General features: G+C 48.2%; 2 protein-coding genes across 8 annotated transcripts in view; one reads left to right on the top strand and one right to left on the bottom strand.

The window, feature by feature from the left end:
• Nucleotides 1-84: 84 nt before the first annotated feature.
• cmss1 (cms1 ribosomal small subunit homolog) overlaps nucleotides 85-22,005 on the bottom strand; it is a 74,625-nt gene continuing 52,704 nt past the window's right edge. For 3 of the 4 annotated variants that reach the window (XM_061226125.1, XM_061226123.1, XM_061226127.1), the window contains 9 exons: nucleotides 7,830-8,008; nucleotides 7,328-7,402; nucleotides 5,876-6,008; nucleotides 5,389-5,448; nucleotides 4,698-4,800; nucleotides 3,758-3,818; nucleotides 1,468-1,555; nucleotides 1,044-1,132; nucleotides 85-617 (listed from right to left, as the gene is read on the bottom strand). In XM_061226125.1, the coding sequence (XP_061082109.1) occupies nucleotides 534-617; nucleotides 1,044-1,132; nucleotides 1,468-1,555; nucleotides 3,758-3,818; nucleotides 4,698-4,800; nucleotides 5,389-5,448; nucleotides 5,876-6,008; nucleotides 7,328-7,402; nucleotides 7,830-8,008 (872 nt within the window). In that variant the 3' untranslated portion in view covers nucleotides 85-533. Of the gene's footprint in view, nucleotides 618-1,043; nucleotides 1,133-1,467; nucleotides 1,556-3,757; nucleotides 3,819-4,697; nucleotides 4,801-5,388; nucleotides 5,449-5,875; nucleotides 6,009-7,327; nucleotides 7,403-7,829; nucleotides 8,009-9,751; nucleotides 9,929-22,005 lie in introns of those variants that run through there. The other variant, XM_061226126.1, reaches the window with a different exon arrangement.
• filip1l (filamin A interacting protein 1-like) overlaps nucleotides 9,299-22,005 on the top strand; it is a 56,726-nt gene continuing 44,019 nt past the window's right edge. The window contains exons 1-2 of one of the 4 annotated variants that reach the window (XM_061226121.1): nucleotides 9,315-9,432; nucleotides 17,375-17,424. The gene's annotated coding sequence lies outside the window, so the exon portion shown is untranslated. Of the gene's footprint in view, nucleotides 9,433-17,374; nucleotides 17,468-22,005 lie in introns of all 4 variants that reach the window. The other 3 variants (XM_061226119.1, XM_061226122.1, XM_061226120.1) reach the window with 3 other exon arrangements.

Here is a 22,005-nt window from a genome sequence, read left to right as displayed (position 1 = left end):
GAGTGGCGCACAAAACCACACAACAGAAGTGGGCGGAGCTTCCTCTCAGCTGAACACACGCACAGACGCAGACACACGCTCCTGCTCGTTCACACACTTTTATTTGCCTTAAAAGTTTTTCACAAGTTTTCACGCACTGGTAACAACATGGGACAGTTACAAAAGGGGCCACCGTGGTAATTTATTGTAGGGAGTAAGTAACCATGACTTTTATTGGCTGCAGATGTTGTACGGCATTTTAAGATTTCTGTAGCAGCCATTTGTTTTTTTATTGTGTATCTGCTGTTAGTAGAAACATGAACTTCTCTCTGGGAATCAGTCACAAATGCACTCCATTCTGTTCCACTGATCGGAGTGCAGAACAGGACCAGGACTGTCCAGCTAACAGCAGGACGACATCTTGTATCACTTGACTTCAATCAACATTTGTACAACATATGTAAAAATATAGCACTTCAATTTCTTTTTTTATTCAAAATAAATCAGAACGTTGACTGACTCCAGTCCAATATCTGCATGGGGGGGGGAGTAGGTCAGAATAGGCCCAGTTTGATGCCTCCATCCTGGCAGCCTTTCATAATCCCAGCCTCCAGGAGCTTCAACAAGTCACCTTTAACCTGGAAGAGAAACAACCACATCAGTGTATTTACATTTTGTTTCAATGGTTGCAGCTGTCTGTCAAAGCCTTGATAATGGTTTAACTGGCCTTCGGGGGGGAAAGGTTTGAGATATAATTTTTGTAGATTTGTAGACTTTTTGATTTCATGCCATTTATTAACAAATGAAATGTGTTAATAAAAACAAAAAAAAGAAACTATTTTCACTGGATGGGATTTTTAACCCTTTCAGCCCCAAGCCCATTATGAAGGGTTTTAATAGGGGCTCAAAACAATAGTATAGCAGTAATTTAGATTGGTTGCAAACGCATAAGATCGAGAGTGCCATATGGCACTCTTAGGAATGAAATGGTTGAAAAAGGTTTTTTTTTTTTTTTTTCTGCTGGTGTAACGACGGACAGCCACCAGCAGGGGGTGGCAGCTGACCTCGGGAACATCCACCATCCTCCTCTGCTTCTGGTCCCTCCAGTTCCAGTCCAGCACCAGGTAGCGTAGCCCCTTCAGACTCAGCCCGTCTGGGGAAGAGAGGGCACACCGTTACACACACAACCACCAACAAAATGGCTTCCTCAAAACAGACAGGTCACTGACGCAGAACTGACATTAAACATATCAGCTGAATATCTGAGGTCACGGACACAGAACTGACATTAAACATATAAGCTGAATATCTGAGGTCACAGACGCAGAACTGACATTAAACACATCAGCTGAATATCTGAGGTCACAGACGCAGAACTGACATTAAACATATCAGCTGAATATCTGAGGTCACAGACGCAGAACTGACATTAAACATATCAGCTGAATATCTGAGGTCACAGACGCAGCTCAGCGCTGTAGCTCTTGCCTTTCTCCATCAGGGCTTTGATCCTCCCCGGTGTCCCCACGCCGATGTGCGTCACCGCTTTACCCAGGAGCTTCACCTGCTCCTCCACCTGGGGGAGGGTCACACACGGTCATACACAGTCATACACAGTCACACACAGTCACACACAGTCATACAGAAACACACGGTCATACACAGTAACATGCGGTCATACATGGTCACGCACGGTCACACAGAAAAAAAGTTTGAACTTTAGGCTGAGCAAGACATGAGATTCCTCTTATAATACTGTTTATTCCCACAGTCTATCTCTATGACACGTGTAGTCCAGACAGAATGCATTGCATAATAGTAATGATCCTAATCATTAATAAACAACAACAATAATAATAAACTAGAAAAAATTCCAGGGAAATTTAAAGTGTGCTGCTGCTGGTGCCCATCCCTCACACAAACACAGATGTAACCCACAATTTGGTCCTCACAAAAATGGAGAACCTCATCTATACACTTGTGTGTGTGTGTGTGTGTGTGTGTGTATTTGCCCTTATGATAAGTTCATAGGCCACACACACACACACATACACACACACACAGATCGAAAACAAAATTTGGTCCTCACAAAAATAGACATCCTCATCTATACACATGTTCTGGGCAGTTGCTAGGGTGTTCTGGGCGGTTGCTAAGGTGTTCTGGGCGGTTGCTAGGGTGTTCTGGGTGGTTGCTAGGGTGGTCTGGGCAGTAATTCCCAAGGTGGCGTTGTCTGGCTAAGTATGGGTTTCTCAACCACACCCACCCTCCTGTTACAGTTAGCACAACCATTAAGACATGGACATAGAAATAAAACAGTTAAAAACCTCGGTATTTTCATATAATGTGGACAGGATGGAGTCAGTCAGTTAGCTAGTTATGTAGTTAATTATTCTTATTAATTACTTAGTTAGACATGTTAGGCAGAGACAGAACATACATACAGTTCAACAGCATCACAAACTACAGATAACAAACAACCAAATCAACACCTCTCTAAAATAATAAAAACTTTATAGAATATTACACTGCATTAGTTTTGGTAAATATAAATTACAGTGACAGTTCACTAATCAGCTGAGCTTAGTTAGCCAGTCAGCTGACTAGTTAGCCAGTCAGCTAGCTAGCTAGTTAGTTGGTTAGTCAGTCAGCTAACTAGTTAGCCAGTCAGCTAGTTAGTTAGTCAGTCAGCTAACTAGTTAGCCAGTCAGCTAGCTAGCTAGTTAGTCTGTCAGTAAGTCAGCTAACTAGCTAGTTAGTTAGCCAGTCAGCTAGCTAGTAAGCCAGTCAGCTAGTTAGTTAGTTAGCCAGTCAGCTAACTAGTTAGCCAGTCAGCTAGCTAGTTAGTTAGTCAGTTAGTAACAGTCACTTAGTTAATCAGTTAGTCAGACCGTCAGTTAGTTAGTTAAGCTAGCTAGCGCCGAAGCTAATGACGTTAACTAGCGCGACGAAGCTAACGCAAGCTAGCAGTTGACGCTTCAGATAACATTGGAGTCAATGAGAGCTGGATCCGGCACTCTCTGCACTTTTGGCCGATTTATTAAAAAACCGTGAGTCCTATCTCAATGGAAGTAACATTGAATGAGGGAGGACAAGTTTCTCTACATTTTGATGTATAAATTGTTGTTGTAGAGTAGAAGCTGTGGGAGTAAGATGAGAATGTCTTGAATATTTTAGATAAAATTTAGAAGGGCTGAATGCTACAGTGGGTGATGTCACCGCACTCTAAAGCCACGCAATACACACCCATTATAAAATCTGAAAATCTGAAAAATTTCATAAAACATAAACTGTGATTTTGTAAAAACCGTAGAAGATATCAATAGACCAACACAGTTCAAAGTCTTGTGACCCGTTTAAACCTTTACTCACGTTTCTGCGACAAAGTATGACGGAGTGGTGTGGCTCCAAAGAGGGGTGGGTTTGATCAATTTGTGAGATTTTTTTTTTTACAAATTCTCATTCATTCCTATGGGCAAAAATCGGTCGGTTTTTCGCATTTCGTAAGAAAACGAGATGTCGCAGAATTGAGAAATCTTTTCCCCATCGATTCCCATCTATTCCGGTCGATATATATCTTGCCTGGGATTTCTCAAAGCTGTGGGAGGAGTAGCATGCCGAACTTTTGAAGGGAGAAAATGAAATAAATAAAATTATGAAGTATGGCTGAGAATATTAAGGTGTGTGCTTTTGCACTACGAAGCTCTGCTTTGTATTGCAATGCGCAGCACACAATTATAAATGATGAATAAACAGTAATAATAATAATAATGTTCACCTTTATGTGTTTGGCGAATAATTTGATAACTTTGGCTTCTCCTTTGAAGGCGGTCAACAGCCTGAGCAGGAGAGAGAGAGAGGCAGACAGGTTACTACATCTCCTCACACAGTGCTTTTGTATTATCAGTGTTTTTAATCACACTCTAAATGGTAAAAAGTTGGCATTTATATAGCGCCTTTATCCAAAGTGCAGTACAATTAATGCTTCTCATTCACCCATTCATACACACACACACCAACGGCGATTGGCTGCCATGCAAGGCTCGTCAGGAGCATTTAGGGGTTGGGTGTCTTGCTCAGGGACACTTCGACACAGGGATGGGGTGGGGGATCGAACCGCAACCCTCCGACTGCCAGACGACTGCTCTTACTGCCTGAGCCATGTCGCCCCTATCTCTATCACACTCTAGCACCAGGTCCCTTATCCCTAGTGTAGTAGGAGTCTTAGAGGCCACAGCACCTTTCATACCACATCACACAACACAGCTGGAGCTGGACATCACATCATTACATTACATTATTGGCATATTATTGGCTCTTATCCAGAGCGACATACAGTTGATTAGACGAAGCAGGAGACAATCCTCCCCTGGATTAATGCAAGGTTAAGGGCCCAGTGACTGTTCGGATCTTATTGTGGCTACACTGGGATTAGAACCACCGACCTTGCGTGTCCCAGTCATTTACCTTAACCACCACGCTACAGGCTGCCCCATCACAAATGAAGGTGCCAGATTGCTGGAGACATTGTATATTAAAGACATTTCGCATATTTCTAGGGAAAATGGGATGTCACAAGTTACGTGGTACCCGTGGTAAAAGCCTGGATCTGTCTACTGTAAAGGAGTCTTGCTATGTTGCCACTGTGAAGGACTCTGTGAAGGCTGCAGGTGTTCTGTGAAGGACTCTGTGCTGCAGGTGTTCTGTGAAGGACTCACTTAATGAGCTCTATGGTGCGCAGGGCGGAGCTGCAGACGATCAGCAGGGCGAGAGACCTCTTCTCTGTGTGCTGCCTCTGGATCTTCGCCCACTTGGGACAAACTGAAACAGAAGCGTTTGTGTTCGGCATGAACACGGTGCGTGTCTCTGTACAGATACTGTAAGCGTTTGTGAGTGGGTGTTTCACAAGAATGTGTGTGTGTGTGTGTTACACAAGAGTGTGTGCGTGTTACACAAGAGTGTGTGCGTGTTATACAAGAGTGTGTGTGTGTGTGTGTGTTACACTAGAGTCTGCGCGTGTTACACAAGAGTGTGTGCGTGTTAGAGATAAGCACTCTGCGCGTGACTTGGAAAGCCAGAAGCACTGGCATGGCATGTACAGTGTGGTCGTCCGGACCCTCAAACACAAACACACAAAACTGGGATCTGAGAGCAGGAATATCTCGGGGTCGCGTTTCATGCTAGACTGTCTGTAACTGTCATATATACGGGTAGGGTTTCATCTTGAAATCTGTCTGTGACTGTCAGTTTTCTAGGTCGAGCAGTGTTATTGCAGCTTAACCTACATGCAAGTTCCCCTGAACTTGCCTAACTGTACATGTATATAGCTCCTTGTGGAATTAATAAATAAATATTTTATTTCATTTAAAGCCCTTGTTTGGCACCAGGGGGCGACAGCGAGACACTTACTTTCCTTTAAGTAGGACGACAGGCTGTGGGTGAGGTCATTGCTCGCCAGGAAGCAGGAATCTGCAACGAACAGCGAGAGACACACGCAGGGGTCATAGGTCAAGCTTCGGAGGGGGCGGTAAAATGGACCCGGGTCACCGGGGCACGGATGCGATTGGCCGTCCAGAACCTTTAACAAAGCTAACTACAGCGACTTTAACTGCTCGTGTGCCGCAATAAAACACCTAATTAGGGTGTTCGAGGCTTTGATTGGCTGCAGCAGGTGGCTGAGCCGTGGCTGGAGCCGGGTCTGTGCGACCCCTCTCGGCTGAGGCCAGACCCTCCCGGACACTAACAGGTGGCGTCTCTCACCAGCTTTCTAATAAGACCTGGAATAGCTCTAAGCTCTCCGTACTGGGAATACTTTTTTTTTTTTCACCCACGTGTGCGGTGCAGGTCGGCGGGGGGGTTGTTTATTTATGCGTTCGCTCCCGTTCTCCTCTCTCACCCGGCAGCTTCAGCTCCTCCAGCTCGATGACGGAGCGCGTGTCGGAGTAGTGCTCCAGGACCAGGTTCTGGAGGTCCACCGGGCCCCCCGCCTTGGGCTCCGAGGTGGCCAGGACGTCGGAGATGGTCTTCTTCTGCACGGACAAACAGAACACTTTATTTTGGGGGGCGGGGGGGGGGGGGGGGGGTATGACGACACCGAGCTGCTGTGTCTGTGTAACGTTAGCGTGGATTTTCAGACGCTGTGTAACTACAGGGGTCAGGGGTTACACTTTACTGCAGAACATTCTGTCCTGCGATCAGAGTGAAGGCCTAACTGTGCCAAAAACCTCTGGGCCGACCGGCTTCTCCTGATTCATCAGAACGACATCATCCGACTGATACAGTAGTCTGTTTATTGGGTAACTGCCCCCAGGGGGCATATGGGCAGCATACTCTGGGGGGGTAACAGCCCCTGGGGGTATACGGGGAGAAGGGGGGGCTCCGTTGGCCACAGGGTGAGGGCTGGGGCTTCCCTTGGTCTGGCGAATGTGGCCCGTGTCATGGCAGGCCTGTTCCTGACTCAGTGACAACCGGAGGGTCTACTCGCCCCCCTCTGCAGTACGCCGGGACCCCATTTCTCTGAACCCAGCGCCCCCTCGCAGAGGAGAGGGGCGGACTGCTCCAGCCAAAACCTGAGAAGCTCCGCTGCGTACCGCCCCTGGGGTAAACAGACCTGGGTCTGTTTACACTCACACACTGACTCGCACACTGACTCAGGCAGTAGCTCTTTAAACTTCAGTACATTGCTGACCATTTCAAAAGACGATGATTTGCACTGATAGTCAGAACAAAATTATTCTTTCATGCAATTGCACATTTTGGCTGGTTGCACCATAATAATCCTCAGACACACACACACACACACACACACACTTGTGCTTATGCGTCAGAGCACAAAGCTCAGATCTTCTGGCGCGCAGTACGTTTGAACAGCAACGAAGCAGAACCTCTGAACTCATTCAGCATTCATCAACCACATCCTTGAATTATTAATAAACTTTTGCTAACTCATTTTGGCAGGTTCAGGGATCATCTAAATAAACCATCTTCACTGAATCTGAGTACATGACATCCGAACAGAACTTCATCCGCACTCTCTAAGACAGGGGTTTCAAACTCCAGTCCTGGAGGGCCTACAGTGTCTACAGGTATTTGTGGTTTCCTTTCAATCAGCAGCCAATTAAGGACTTGAGAACAAGGTGCGCGGACTCTTCAGCCAATGAAAGACTTTAAAATGTATCTCTCGTGCTGAAACACACCAAAAACCAGCAGACACTGCGGCCCTCCAGGACTGGAGTTTGACGCCTGTGCTCTAAGAGAATAAGATTCAGGAACATCTTCCTCCTCCTCCTCCTCCTCCTCACGTGCAGGCTAGGCCCCTGGAAGCCGTGGAAAGTATTTCCCATGATACCTTTCTCCTCCTCTTGGGCTTGGGCTCCTTGTCGCCGCCCTCCTCCCTTTCCTCCGGAGCGATGAGGCATTCTTTCTGCAGGAATATCAAACGGTTAACGAGCGTGGGAGGGGTCAGAAACGGCACGTTTCACACGCTAACGTCACACCACGGGGAGCGGATGTCAAAACCACTTTAATGTCGATCACAAGAGCATCGCTATTCCTCCTTTAAGGGTCTTATAACATCGCTGTGCTTTTTGAGAATAGAAAAGAGGACTTTTTTCTTTTTTTTCTTTCGTACACTTAGATTAAAAAGGCACACTCAGCGTTATAGGAATCAAGAGTGTTGGAAGAAAGCCATAAGTGCAGCTAAGATGATGTTTTACACCGCGTGTATTCCTATATAACGCTCTCAGATTCCCTAATTGGCATTTTAAACCCAGCAGACCCAGACATATTTGAAAACAAAAACACAGTAAAAGGCTGAAGATCTGAAAGGAGACGCATGCGGTAGTGCAGACCTGTGGAGTCTTTTTCTTCCTCTTGGCCGAGAGCGTGGTCTTCCTCTCGGCCGAGAGCGTTGTCTTCCTCTTGTTCGGCTTCCCGCTCTGACTTGGAGGCTGGCGCTTTTCCGTGTCTGCTTCCTTGTCTTCCGGAAGGTTCTCTGCGGTGTCCTCCTGCTCGGCGCTCTCCGGGGCGTCTGCAGAGACGGAGCGACAGCGTCACACGCTCCGTAACGCTCGGGACGGTTAAGCCCCGGAACATTCCGGGGGGACCCTGACACTCTCCCCTGTCGGACATTTGGAAGCCTACTTCCACACGGCCTGTAGCGTAGTGGTTAAGGTAAAGGACTGGACCACGCAAGGTCGGTGGTTCTAATCCCTGGTGTAGCCACAATAAGATCCGTTGGGCCCTTGAGCAAGGCCCTTAACCCTGCATTGCTCCAGGGGAGGATTGTCTCCTGCTTAGTCTAATCAACTGTATGTCGCTCTGGATAAGAGTGTCTGCCAATTGGCATTAATGTAATGTAATGTACTTCCGTTTCAGATTTGTCCCACTGGCCAAGGGTATGGATGTTGAATTTGGAGGGAAGCCGGAATTTCTGAAAGCATCGTGTTTGCCTCACTCAGCGAGTGACACCTGCGGTTAGAGAGCCACAGGAAACAACTGAAATGGATACAATGCTGGGTCACAAGATGTGGACTACAATACCCACAATGCCATGCTGTGATGTCATCACACTGACAGTATGGGTTCTGAACAAATTCCTCATAAAAACCCCTGGAAACTGAGCGTGTCTGACGGAAGTTCAGCTCCTCTTCTGACGGGCTGAGCTTTCAGCACATCAGGGAGTTATTATTCAACCACCAAGCAGCTGGAGCGCGCTGCCGTAACGGGGCCCTGTCATTCTGTCACACACTGAGGCACCGCTCCTCACCAGAGCAGAACAAAGACAAGCACCTAAGACAATGGTGCACACCGTGCTGCCTGCTCTTATGACAGATAGAGAGAGAGAGAGAGAGGAAGAGAGAGAGAGAGGGAGGGAGGGAGGGAGGGAGCGAGGGAGAGAGCGAGAGAGTGTGAAAGGTTAAGAGGTAAATTTAGCAGGCTGGCTGAGTTCTGCGTGCCAGGTTGTATCTCCCCTGCTCTCTCACTCACTGCTCTGTCCCTCTTCGGCTCTCCGTCGCGGCAGGGGAAGCTCCTGCAGGAACCAGCGCCAGCACTGCAGCACCAGAACCGCCCAGGCCAGAACCAGAACCGCCCAGGCCAAAACCAGGACCGCTCAGGCCAGAACCCAAACTGCCCAGGCCAGAACCCAAACCGCCCAGGCAAGAACCCAAACCGCCCAGGCAAGAACCCAAACCGCCCAGGCCAGAACCAGGACCGCCCAGGCCAGAACCAGGACCGCCCAGGCAAGAACCCAAACCGCCCAGGCCAGAACCAGGACCGCCCAGGCCAGAACCAGGACCGCCCAGGCCAGAACCAGGACCGCCCAGGCCAGAACCCGGACCGGCCCACTGTGCTCCACGCAGGCGACAGAGGAGAGGAGAAGCAGAGGAAGAGGAGAAGCAGAGGAAGAGGCAGTGGGAGGACCGCGGGGGGGCAGCTCCAGAGTGTACCCAGGTAAGGTCACACCCCAGGCTGAGGGACGGGCGGCCAGCTCCTACTGCACTACCGCGTTTTACTCTCCCCGGACACGCACACGCATGTGCGTGCCCAACAGACCGGACGCAGATGAGTGATAGGGCAGAGAGAGGAACACGAATGTGTATGTAAAGTGTTGTGTGATTGTACAGAAAAACACATTACACTGCAAAACGATTACGTGTCTTAAGTGTTTTGGTCTTGTAATAACAGTTAAAATTATTTTCTTTTTTTGCTCAAGTAGAAAATATTAGCTTGTTTTGAGCTACCAATTACTCGACAAGTGACATTTTCTTACCCCGTTGGCAAATCTTGAAATTAGTCATCCTGTCTCACCTCATTGCCAATAATTATTTTGCAAAAAAGTTGTCTAGATATAAGTCTAGACATGAGAGTAGAATTCTTGTGGAGATTGACGTGGTTTGAGCACTGCAGCATGGCAGTAAAGTTAGTCACTCTTTTCTCTTCTGGAACTCCCGGAGCTCAGGTTACAGAGCTGCCTGCTATCCCAGAAGCCCCTGCACCAGAGGCAGGGGGGGGGTTCTTCGAAATGGAAAGCCAGGTGTGTCTGCAGGGTGTCCTTGTGAAGGATTTCACAAGCCCTTGGTGTTTTGGCTGCTGTGTGTTTGGGATGTGGTGTGTGTTTGGGATGTGGTGTGTTTGAGATGCAGTGTGTTTGGGGCATAGTGGTGCATCTTGGGATGACCAAGGCTGGGGTGCACACGTGTGTGTTTTTGTGTGAGTGTGTGTGTGTGGCAGTGGTGGGCTCTGTAAAGCAGGAATAAAATGCTGATTCAGCAGACTGATTTAGACCTGGTAGCCCTTCGTGATTATGGAGGTCAAATTACTAACTCGTCCATATGAAGGTGAAACCGTTGGAGCTAAATTAGACCAGCAGAGCCCCCCCACCCCCCCACTTAGCCATTTAGCCAGGCTCCCATCGCTTCTGCATTTGGACAATACTGGGGTAGCAAAGTACCGGAAAAACCCAAAAGCACACACACACACACACACACACACATCCATGCACTGCTCACACACACACACACACACTCACACACACACACACACACACACACACACACAGTCTGAGGCCGGTGTTCGCTTTGCCAAAGAAATTCGACCTCGCGGTTCCGACAGGATAGAGTGAATCCTTGTCTAGTGTAAACGTGTCAGAGGAGAAGAAGAAGGCCACACCCCCCCCTTTTGCCAGACCTGTCATAAATCACGTGAGGAGCCAATCACGTGAGGAGCCAATCATGCGAGGAGCCAATCACGCGAGGAGCCAATCACGCGAGGAGCCAATCACGCGAGGAGTAAAGCTTCCGTCCATCCTCAGCAAGCTGCAAATGTCTATCGGCAGTACAGTCTCACAGAAACTGGTTTTGCATATCGCTGCCATATCACGGCTCTGAGGCCCGGCATGTCTGAGACGCTGTTGCTCTCAGTGCTGTGTGGTGTGTGAGGGTAACGCACGGGGCCCCTCCGCGCACGGGGCCCCTCCGCGCGCGAGCCATGCCCGAAACGCAGCCGTGCGATAGCCGTCACCCCACTCGGGCCGTATCGAGTGACCCTATTTTTGGGCTAAGCCCCCGTGAGGCGGTGCGGATTACAGCGGGTTCATCTGACCCGCTCCAGCTCCTGAACTCTGCGCCCGCATGTGTGGCTCGCTGGGGCTCTGTACGGGGGGCTTAATAAGGGAAATCCCCTGCGGGACAAATTACCCAACAAACCCTAATGGACAGACACTAATAGAGACGAATATTTCCCACTCATCAGCGGCCTGAGCACCCAGCAAACTGCCCAGTGGGACAATGGGTATATGTGTGGGGTTGGTGGGGTGTGGTATATGGGGTGGTGGGGTGTGGTATATGTGAGGGTGGGGTGTGGTATATGGGGGGGTGGGGTGTGGTATATGGGGGTGGTGGGGTGTGGTATATGTGGGGGTGGTGGGGTGTGGTATATGGGGTGTGGTATATGTGAGGGTGGGGGGTGGTATATGGGGGTGGTGGGGTGTGGTATATGTGAGGGTGGTGGGATGTGGTATATGGGGGGGTGGTGGGGTGTGGTATATGGGGGTGGTGGGGTGTGGTATATGGGGGTGGTGGGGTGTGGTATATGGGGTGGTGGGGTGTGGTATATGGGGGTGGTGGGGTGTGGTATATGGGGTGGTGGGGTGTGGTATATGGGGTGGTGGGGTGTGGTATATGTGAGGGTGGTGGGGTGTGGTATATGGGGTGGTGGGGTGTGGTATATGGGGGTGGTGGGGTGTGGTATATGTGGGGGTGGTGGGGTGTGGTATATGGGGTGGTGGGGTGTGGTATATGGGGTGGTGGGGTGTGGTATATGGGGTGGTGGGGTGTGGTATATAGGGGTGGTGGGGTGTGGTATATGGGGGTGGTGGGGTGTGGTATATAGGGGTGGTGGGGTGTGGTATATGGGGGTGGTGGGGTGTGGTATATGGGGTGGTGGGGTGTGGTATATAGGGGTGGTGGGGTGTGGTATATAGGGGTGGTGGGGTGTGGTATATGGGGGTGGTGGGGTGTGGTATATAGGGGTGGTGGGGTGTGGTATATGGGGGTGGTGGGGTGTGGTATGCTATATTTGTTTATATAAGTTAAGACAGAAAACACCCGTACTGCTGGACCATCACCATGCCAGAGCTCTGGTCAGTCCCTGGTCTGTGACAGGGAATCCTGACGACAGAGCACAATTTGGGAATTCCTCCCCTGCCCCCGCCCCCCAGTACAGTGGATACAGGACCAGTGTCGGCACGTGTGAGGTCAGGGGTCAGAGGTCAGAGGTGACTCACGGGGGTCAGAGGTCACAGGAAGCTCAGGGCATTTTTGGCTGCTGTGACTTCACAAATTGCTGTGCACAGAGGCGACCAATCACAAGCGGTGGGACCCTCCACCCGCCCTATCAGTGAATAGCAGGAAGTTATTCAGGGAACAGTAAAAAGCACAGCCACGGGTTCGATTCTGATGTCACGCACTTCCATCGCATCAAGCGCAAATATCAAGAAGCATAAATGCATTGCGCAAAATATAATTAAAAACTAACCTGAGTAAATGGCTCTGAATAAGATGGTAAAATAACATAAGAATGTAAAATGATTGAATGTAATAGATCAGTCTAATAGGGTTATTAATTTTAGACAAGAGCGAGAGAAGATTCAGTAGTATTTCTGCTGCTTGCTTTCTCCTTGAGTGCGCACTGTCTAGTTCAGTATTTCTCACTTCCAGCCCTGGGACCCACTTGCCAGAAGGTTTTTGCTGTAACTAGTAACTCACACACCTAATCGAACTAATCAAGGGAATTTTGGTTGTTTGGTTCAGTCATTAAATGAGGTGTGTGAGTTCCTGGCTCCAACAAAAACCTTCTGGCAAGTGGGTCCCAGGGCTGGAAGTGAGAAACACCGGTCTAGTTCACCATGCTGCCATCTACTGGTCAGGATGTGAACAGTCAGGCACCAAAGGAAAGAGTGTGCGCACCACTCTGAATTCAAACGTATGGGGGCTCGTACACCGGATTTGAGGGTAGGCTGGGCAGAGTTCTCAGTGGTGCAGGCACAGTGCTGGTTCAGTGTCTGGCTGTCTGGCTTTTCAGGCCATGCTGATTGACAGGAGCAGATGGTACCACTGGTACCGCCGACACACAAACCTAGAGCTCGGTCCTGACCCGAAATGTGTGGAATTTAGGGGGTAATCTGAACCACTACAGACCGAGGATCCGAGAATGAGGGATGTGAATCTGGGCAGCTCTGCTGTGTCATTCCTCACATAGTGACGGTCCTCCCAACACTTCCTTCTATGCGGACCCCAATTCCCACGTTACAGCCGGACGGGAAAGTGGACATTGCTCCGAGCCTGAGACCAATCCCGCCCAGGTGGGCATTATCCCGACGCACTTCCAGCTGCATTCCCACAATTCCTGCCGGCTTCCCACCTTTACGCACATGTATGCATGTGCACACACACGCACACAAACACACACACACACACACGCACATGCACACAAAAACATACACACACACGCACACACACTCACTCACACACACGCGCACACACACACACACACGCGCACATGCACACAAAAATATACACACATATGCACACACACATGCATACACAAATGCACACACACAAACATGCACACATACACACACAGGCACATGCACACGCGCACACAAATATACACACACACGCACACACACGCGCACAGAAACATGCACACACATGCAAATGCGCACACACACCCGCACACACACACACACGCACACAAACATGCACACATACACACAGAAATGTGCACACACACACAAGCATGCATGCATATATACACACACACACACACACACACACACACACAGCCCTGACCCTTCTCCTGTCATTCTATTTTCCACCACAGGGCTCACACTGACAGTGTGACAGGGCTGCGCTACTCAGCAGTCCTGTGATGTCGTATCCATGCCAACCACACACAAACACTGCCATCATTCCCCTCCAAATTCACCAGCGACCCCTTCCCAGAACTGACCCCCCCCACCCCCCACAGCCCAAAACAAGTGAACGTGAGGGGGTCACAACTTCAATAACATAACTCCTCTCTCCCTCCTAAAATCTTCTCACTCGGTGCAGTTCGAATAACTGCTTGTGATGTTCTACTTAGAGACCCAGACATTTCAGCAAATGTATGTATTGGTCTTGGCTGCTCGTAGGCGGTTCTGCATCCAGTTTTTTATATTTCGGTCATTTTTCTGACCCACCCCAAACCCCCACACCCCATCTGGGGCTCTCGGGGATGTGTCAGCATGATGTCTGGGCAGTCACACCGGCCCGAGCCGACCCCCCAGCGCAATGCCCCACAGGACCAGAACCAGAACCAGAACCAGAACCAGCCGCTGCGCTGATACATGGCTGCAATGTTTGGATGTTGTGCGTGATTACAATACATAGCTGCGGTTAGCATCGTACGACTGTAACTTCCTGTATGAGCATTAAAGGTTCAATAGGTAAATCCGGACTTCTCATGGTCAAGAGATGAATTGTAGCAACAAACATTACATTACATTACATTACATTACAAACACCCTCAAACCACAACATAAGATCAGTCTGTCAATTTTGAAACCTGAATTTAAGGACTATAAACACAGGCAGAGGGTGAGTCAACATAAATTGACAGGTAAAATCGGGATGAATAAAGTATCTATCTATCTATCTATCTATCTATCTATCTATCTAACATGTCAGTGAGCCTTTTTCAATGATAGGAAGGGATTTACAACGGTCTTGTAACAATGTTTTAACAATGTTTTACCCATTGTACCTTTAAGCAATGATACAGGGCTGTAGCTACTGTTGATATAAGCACAGAATGCAAAACAATGACGCAGGTCATCAACAAAATAAAATGTACATCTAACTATAATCCACAAGTAAACAGATTAGTGCCTATAAGACTCGCTATTTTACTCCTTTTGCATCTATGAACATGAGTTAATTACGAATGGATGATTAATTATTGCGCAGTTGTTAACGCAGGCACCATAAACAGCCTGACATGTTTGTACAGGCGTACAGAAAAGACAGATGTTATCCAAGGCTCTCCCTCAAGCCTGAAGCAGTAGGTATATAACGCAGAGGGAGAAACCCAGGGTAAGTGTTTGGATGGACATTCACATTGCTTTTCACAATCCCAACAGACATGATGTAATCTCAGACATGATGCAATCTCAAATAGAATCAACACTTTACTTCTGGATATAGCTGATGAATCGGCAAGGCCATACATAATTTGTTAGCCGTGAACAGCAGCATAAACAGTTTGAGCTTGCTTCAAATTACTCTCGTTTCATATCCGTTCAATATTTTCTCATCAATTTTTCATAAAAGATAAATCACAAGAAGGCCACTGTCTTCAGCAAAGTTTTATACTCAGATCTGAAAAACCAACACTCTAGAAGCAAAAAAAAGAAAGCAATGGTTTTGAAACTTGCTGGATATATTTGCATCATTTACTTGATGCAATTTCATCAGATTTAGTTGAAACTTTGAACATTGCTAAAGTTGTCACGGCAACGCCTTATTTTCTACAGAAAAAAGTTGAAAAGTTCTTTCAGTGTTGAACTAAAAAAAGCCATCTTTTAATTCATGCCTCAAGAGGGAAGAGTCATTTTAAATATGTGAAATTGAATAGTGTTCCGCTATGTTGCATACAAGATATTAACAATAGTTGGAAGTTTCCTTTGACTTAGATCAGCGGCACAGTCAAGCACAAAATTTAAAGGTGCGTGCATGGTGAAGCAGTGCCGCAGCCCCGCGCGCTTCGTCTGAAGGACTTGTGGGTCCATACGCGTGCGCTGCCACGCCGCTCGGCGATTTTGGAGATGACGAGTTGCCGCTTTAAGCAAAGACGCGGAACGGAACGAAAAAACGTTTTCTGGCGGGGATGCTGGGGTCACCGTCCGGAATAACGCGGAATGACGCCGGGACATGTGTTCCCTGTCCTCCCGTGGCATGCGCCCGGCGATACTGCGCTTATTCATCGCTTCACGCGCCCCCGTCTATTTATTCCGAAAGGACGACTCATCGCCATTCTCGGTACAGTGAGAATGCTCCGGAAATAAACCCTCCTCGCGATGAGTCGATAGCCGCTCTGCTGTGAATTCTCTCTCGTCTCGGGTCAGCACTGCTCTGTCGCGGGCTTATTCACGCCTGAAGAGACATTCTGTGGAAATTACCAGGAGTACTTAAGGTCTTGGCTCATCAGATCTGGGAGAAATCCAGCTAAGAGTGGAGCAATTAGGCGATGGCTTCAAACAAACTGTTGCCAGACTTTTACACACCTTCAGCAAACCCGCCACTCAATGTGCTAATGACAGACAAATTAATTACATTTAAACTAGGATCCAATTAAGCCGTTCAATTCATATTAGCATCAATTACTGAAGGAAGTGTGAGTGTGTGTGTCATGGATGTAGATCCAGGGAGAGCAGGGGGGGAAATGCTCCCCCCAACCTTAGGAAAACATCAAATGCTCCCCCAGTATTCTTATGTTGTATTAGGTAGTACTGTAACCCCCCCCCCCCCCCCCCCAAAAAAAAAGAAAATTGGGATTTCTCCTTGGTGTGAGCATGTGGTAGGTACATGCACAGTATGTGGTAGCTGTGTGTGTGTATGTGGTGTGTATACAGTAGGTAGGTAGTGTGCGTGCAGTGTATATATGCATGTGACCAGTGTGTGTTCATCACATACACACTCCCCCTAGTCTGTGCTGTCTGCTGTGGGGGCTCCGGCGAGCAGTGCCTCTCTGCCTCCTCTAGGTGGCAGCACTGTCACAAATACGCCCACGTGCAGCGAGAGGCTTCTCTTCGCTTGTCTATCCTCTGAAAGAGAGCGCAGGGATCCAGCCAGGGGTTCAAGCTTGTTGTTACGAGCTCCTCTCTACAGACCATCACACGCTACACACTCCTAAAATTTCCCTCGGGATGAATAAAGTATCTATCTATCTATCTATCTATCTACACACAAGTATGATGTCTATCGTATGAAACGGCCCATCTCAGAACACCAGCACCTACACTTTGCCGAATAACTGCTTGTGATGTTGTACTCAGAGACCCAGACATTTCAGCAAATGTATGTATTGGTCTTGGCTGCTCGTAGGCGGCTCTGCATACAGCTTTTTAAATTCCGGTCATTTTTCTCTCAAATAGAAAATATTAGCTTATTTTAAACCAATCAATTTGCTTGATATGTGACGTGAAATTTTCTTATTCCATTGGGAAGTCCTGGCATGAGATTTGCGTGACAAGTGGCATTGGCAATAATGTTTGTCTTATTTAGCAAACAAAGTTAAATAAATTGAGATGTCTTAACATAAGCCTAAAATACGTGTTATTTTTTGGTTTTTGCAGTGAAGACAGCCTGGTTGGGGATTTTAAGAAGGTTGGAGGGTAAAACGTTGGTACGTAACCCAGCACAAAATCTGACTCCAACCCAATACTCAGGTAGGAGGCTGATCTCAACCTCCGTGGGTCTCAACTTACAAGTCTGATTTCCATGAGCAACACACTCATGCTGAACTGCTTCTGCTGTAAGAACGGACTGTGTGTACAAATAAGAGCAGTGTGCCTTGCTGGATAAGAGGGTCTGCTCCAGGGCTGAAATGTACAGTGCCCTCCAAAATCTAGTCCCAACCCCAATTCCCACTGAAATCCATTCAAACGCAAAGCGTTTTAGTATCGCTTGCAGGACAACCTGAAAATAAGTTATCCGGACTCTCCTGATTTTCATAGGTCACAGACATCAGGGAGTCATGGCATGCAAAGGATATGCAACAAAGATCATTTGACTAAACATGACTACTTTCATTTACATAACATTATGGAGTCCTGAAATCGGGGGACTGTGTATAAACACTGCTGTAATTTCTACAAGGTAATGCACAGAAATGCATAGAAATTCCCTTTATTCAAATCCGACAAGGTGCACTTTAACCACATGCAATGTTTTTTTTTAAATTACAAATCTCAAATTGTGGAGTACAGAGGCAAATAAATAAATGATGGGTCTCTGTCCCAAACATTATGGAGAGCACTGTATATGTAATGTAAATCTTGCCACAGTGAGGGCACTCCCCTTTAAGAAAAGGGAATATGTCTTGCTTGGCTTGCTATTGTAGTAATGTTACAGTCAGACAGACCGACAGAGAGACAGACGTACAAATAGGCAGACAGGTAGAGAAAGGGACAGACAAGACTTGTGATATCTCAGGGCCAAGAGTTGGTCCTGTCATTAGGGCAGGACTGCAGAGAAAATCTAATAACAAATAATTGATAGCTTACATAAATCAGCACAGGAAAGTCCTCTAGAGTTACCCAGCCGAATGGCATACCTGCACACTTATCTGAATTTCCTCCTGCGCCAGGAATGCACTAAGCTGCTTTCTGGCAAGAACACAAGCAGGTGAAAAAGAGACTCTCATGTTACCACTTTTAAAGTGTTTTTCTGACAGCTGATGTATCGGCAAATATTTTTTAGATGCTTGAAGCGAACCACGTGGATTTTTTTTTTCTTTGCATAGCTGTAACTCGCAAGCTTTACTTATGGAATAACAGTCTGGCACACATTTAGAGAGTTATTATATGATATTGAGATGGTAATTGCTATGGAAACGAGAGCTTTTTTTTGTTCCAAAAAAGCATTCCTAAAGTTGGCCTATCTGGGTACACAGTCATTTTATAATCAAACAATTGGCTTAAATATTTCTTTGAACAGAAATTCTTAATGAAGAGGTCACGTGGTAGAAGATTTGGCAAAGATGAAATCTGGCGAGTGAACACCCCCTGCTTTAGGGGGAGGGAGAGAGAACACGCCCTGCTTTAGCATGAGAGAACACACCCTGCTTTAGGATGAGAGAACACGCCCTGCTTTTAGCTTGAGAGAACACGCCCTCCTGCTTTAGGATGAGGGAGAGGGAACACACCCTGCTTTAGGATGAGAGAACACACCCTGCTTTAGGGTGAGAGAGAAAACACGCCCTGCTTTAGGGTGAGAGAGAGAGAACACGCCCTGCTTTAGGGTGAGAGAGAGAGAACACGCCCTGCTTTGGCATGAGGGAGAGTGAACACGCCCTGCTTTAGGGGGAGGGAGAGACAACACCCTCTGCTTTAGGGGGAGGGAGAGTGAACAAGCCAGTGTGTCAGAATTAGTGTGCTGGTCGCCTGTTCTGGAATCAGCTTGTCTCCAGTATTGGGATCAGTGCGTTGGTCCAACTTGGCTCAGACAGAGGGATTTTTCACTGGGTTATGGAAAGCATACAAAGCCATATTGCACCAGGAGAAGAAAAATGAATATGCGGTTAAACCAATGATGTGCTGTATAAAGATGAAATATGAGCATGATTAGTGTGATGGCAAAGCTAAAAACGTAATGTGTAGAATTGAATACATCTACGGAATCTGTCTCAGGTAACTCATTCCTGTTCACTCGGTCCAATCTGCATCAATCATCACCACAGTCATCACATCAGGAATTTAACTGCAGCAGGGAACGTGTGTGTGTGTGTGTGTGTGTGTGTGTCAGTGTGTGTGTGCGCGTGTGTGGACCAATCCATTTGGAGTCAGGAAGACACCTGTACCCTCACCTTTCAACCCGCCCGCTCAGAGCCCCGGTCCCCGCCCCTCCCCAGAGGGCGAAAACGCCACAGAGAGGGAGGAAGGAGCCCGTCAGCGCTTCCTGTTAATTGGGCCGTTCCCAGCGCGGTTCTGGGCCGCACAGCGGTGAGGCACTCGCTGTGGAATTCAGGCCCACGCTCGCGGTGTGCGTGAGGCGCACACAGAACCAGACCAGCGCCCGACCGCTCAGCCTCGCCGTCCCATATGTCTTACGCCCCCTTCCCCCCCAAGACAAGTGGGCTGACAAGTGCACTCAGCACTCCCCACGGTAGCAGGCCGAAGCCTGGGGGTGGGCCTGGGGGGGTTCCAGACACTGTTCCAAACGCTGGCTCTGTGTCTGCATTTCACAAACACAGCTTTAAAACTCCAGGACCGATGGCGTTACCGTCAGAAACTCCTTCTTTGAAGGTGGCCCTAGCTTCGGACGGAACTTAAGGTCCCAACATGCAGATTATTTTCAATGCGGGATGAGTAAATACAACTGTGGGCGATAAATTCGGCCAGAGAGAGGTCTCGTATCGCTGCTCCGTGCACGAGCGCAGCTTTCTGAGGGAACTTGATCCTGGTTCTCCGAGCGTTTGGTCTGAGTTCCCCCGCCTGCACGCCCTGCCCCCATGCACGGCCAGTGTTCGGGGAATAAAGAGTCAGAAGCTCGGCCAGAGAAATAACAGAAAATCACAGTCAATCATAAAAAATATAGTGCGCCGTTTTCATTGAAATAATACTAATATAAAGAGCACATTAAAAAGCAACAACCAGATGGCCCCCGGAGTCTGTTCGGATCCGACTGCTCTCCTGCCGCAGAGCAGAAGTTCTGGCCAAAGTTCTGGCCAAAGTATTCATCTGAGTCTCGTTTCCACTGGATCCGCCTCCAGAAGTCTAACCGGCCAATTAAATGGCAACATCCATCTCCAATGAAAAATATTTTTGGGCTGTATTCAGGAGGGAAATGGCTTCTCTACCGTGGGTGTAAAACACTGGCGGGGGATGAGGTTACATTAGATCTTACATTACATCTTAAATCTCCAACACATCTCTGAACGCAAACACTGTCCGTGCCTGAGCCAGAACGGTCACTTACAAACGGAGCGAGGTGAAATCACGAGACTGCGTCGCATTCGAGAAAGGCCACGCACAAACGCAGAGACCGACCGATCGATTGATTTATCGCCGGCCGGGGAGGGGGGCGGGGGGGGCCGTCTGCCATTTCAAGACTTTCACTGCAAAGGGTGAAGTCCCGGCAGCTCCCAATACGCCATCAGGCTTTCTCCTGCAGAGGAGGAAGGAGGGTTAATGTAGCAGAATATTCCAGAAGGAACGTCCAAAGGCAGGGCTGGAAGCGATGCCAGACACCGAGCCTGCGGTTAACGTGTCGGCGTTTCGACCGCGCGGCGTCCGTCTTCTGATTCAGCGACGGACGAACGGACGGGCGGAGCATCCGAGGCCAGGAGCCATGACAGCACCAGCCCAAATATTTAGGCTCTGGCCAGCGGGTACTAAAACAAACCCCACCAAGGCCCACAGGCCGAGGGGGATCAGGGGGGTTTAGAAAAGGATTTTTAAAAACTCAAATAAAATGAAAATGTACAAACACACACTCAGCCCTATTCTCCAGTTTGCACGATTTTAAAGGAGACCTGAAAAGTGCTTTGCTACACACCAACTCAAGTGTAAAAGTGAAGATTTCTACCCCTTATGGGCGGATGTGCACGTTAACACATCCCTTAACAGATGGATGTGACCCGCACGTTAGATCTCCATTTGCAGATGGATGTGACGCCAGCGTTGTATTTGATCATGTGACACATGACCGTTGAAACGCATCGTGATTCCTAGGCCTTTCTATAGTTTTTATATAGGGTGCCTTAGTCCATAATGGGTTAAAGTGTAAAATTTAAGATCGGATTTTAAAGCTTCTTCCGGTTCTTTTGCGCTAATTTGGAATGCCCATACACAAACATCACGCATCACCACAACCAATCACAGACAAGCACGTGCTCTCCACAGAAGCATGCATGGGTAAGCACTCGTATTCATCTCCCAGTGCAGGCTCGCACAGACATGAGTCACAGGGGACGCTTCCTGTCCGGTCTAACAGGCAGCCTTGCTGACCCTTCACCTTGCAGTGGGGGGCACTGGTGCAGTCAGCGGTGTGGACCGAAGCCCTCCCTCACTGGGTGACGGTCGACTCGTCGCGTCTCTTTATTTTAGAAACCAGTGGGCTTTCATCCCGGAATGGTTGCACGATTCCTTTCCCTGAAAACATCATTTTTACAGCGTGCTTAAAAGTCTTAATTATAATCCTTTCCTCACTTGAAAAGCTAATTTGCGGAACAGGTTGAGCGTTCCAAGTTTCTGAACCCCAATTT

Source organism: Conger conger, chromosome 17 (genome assembly GCF_963514075.1).
Source record: "Conger conger chromosome 17, fConCon1.1, whole genome shotgun sequence".
Taxonomy (NCBI): Eukaryota; Metazoa; Chordata; class Actinopteri; order Anguilliformes; family Congridae; genus Conger; species Conger conger.
Note: the sequence above shows the minus strand (reverse complement) of the source record. Positions and strands in the feature narration are given on the sequence as shown.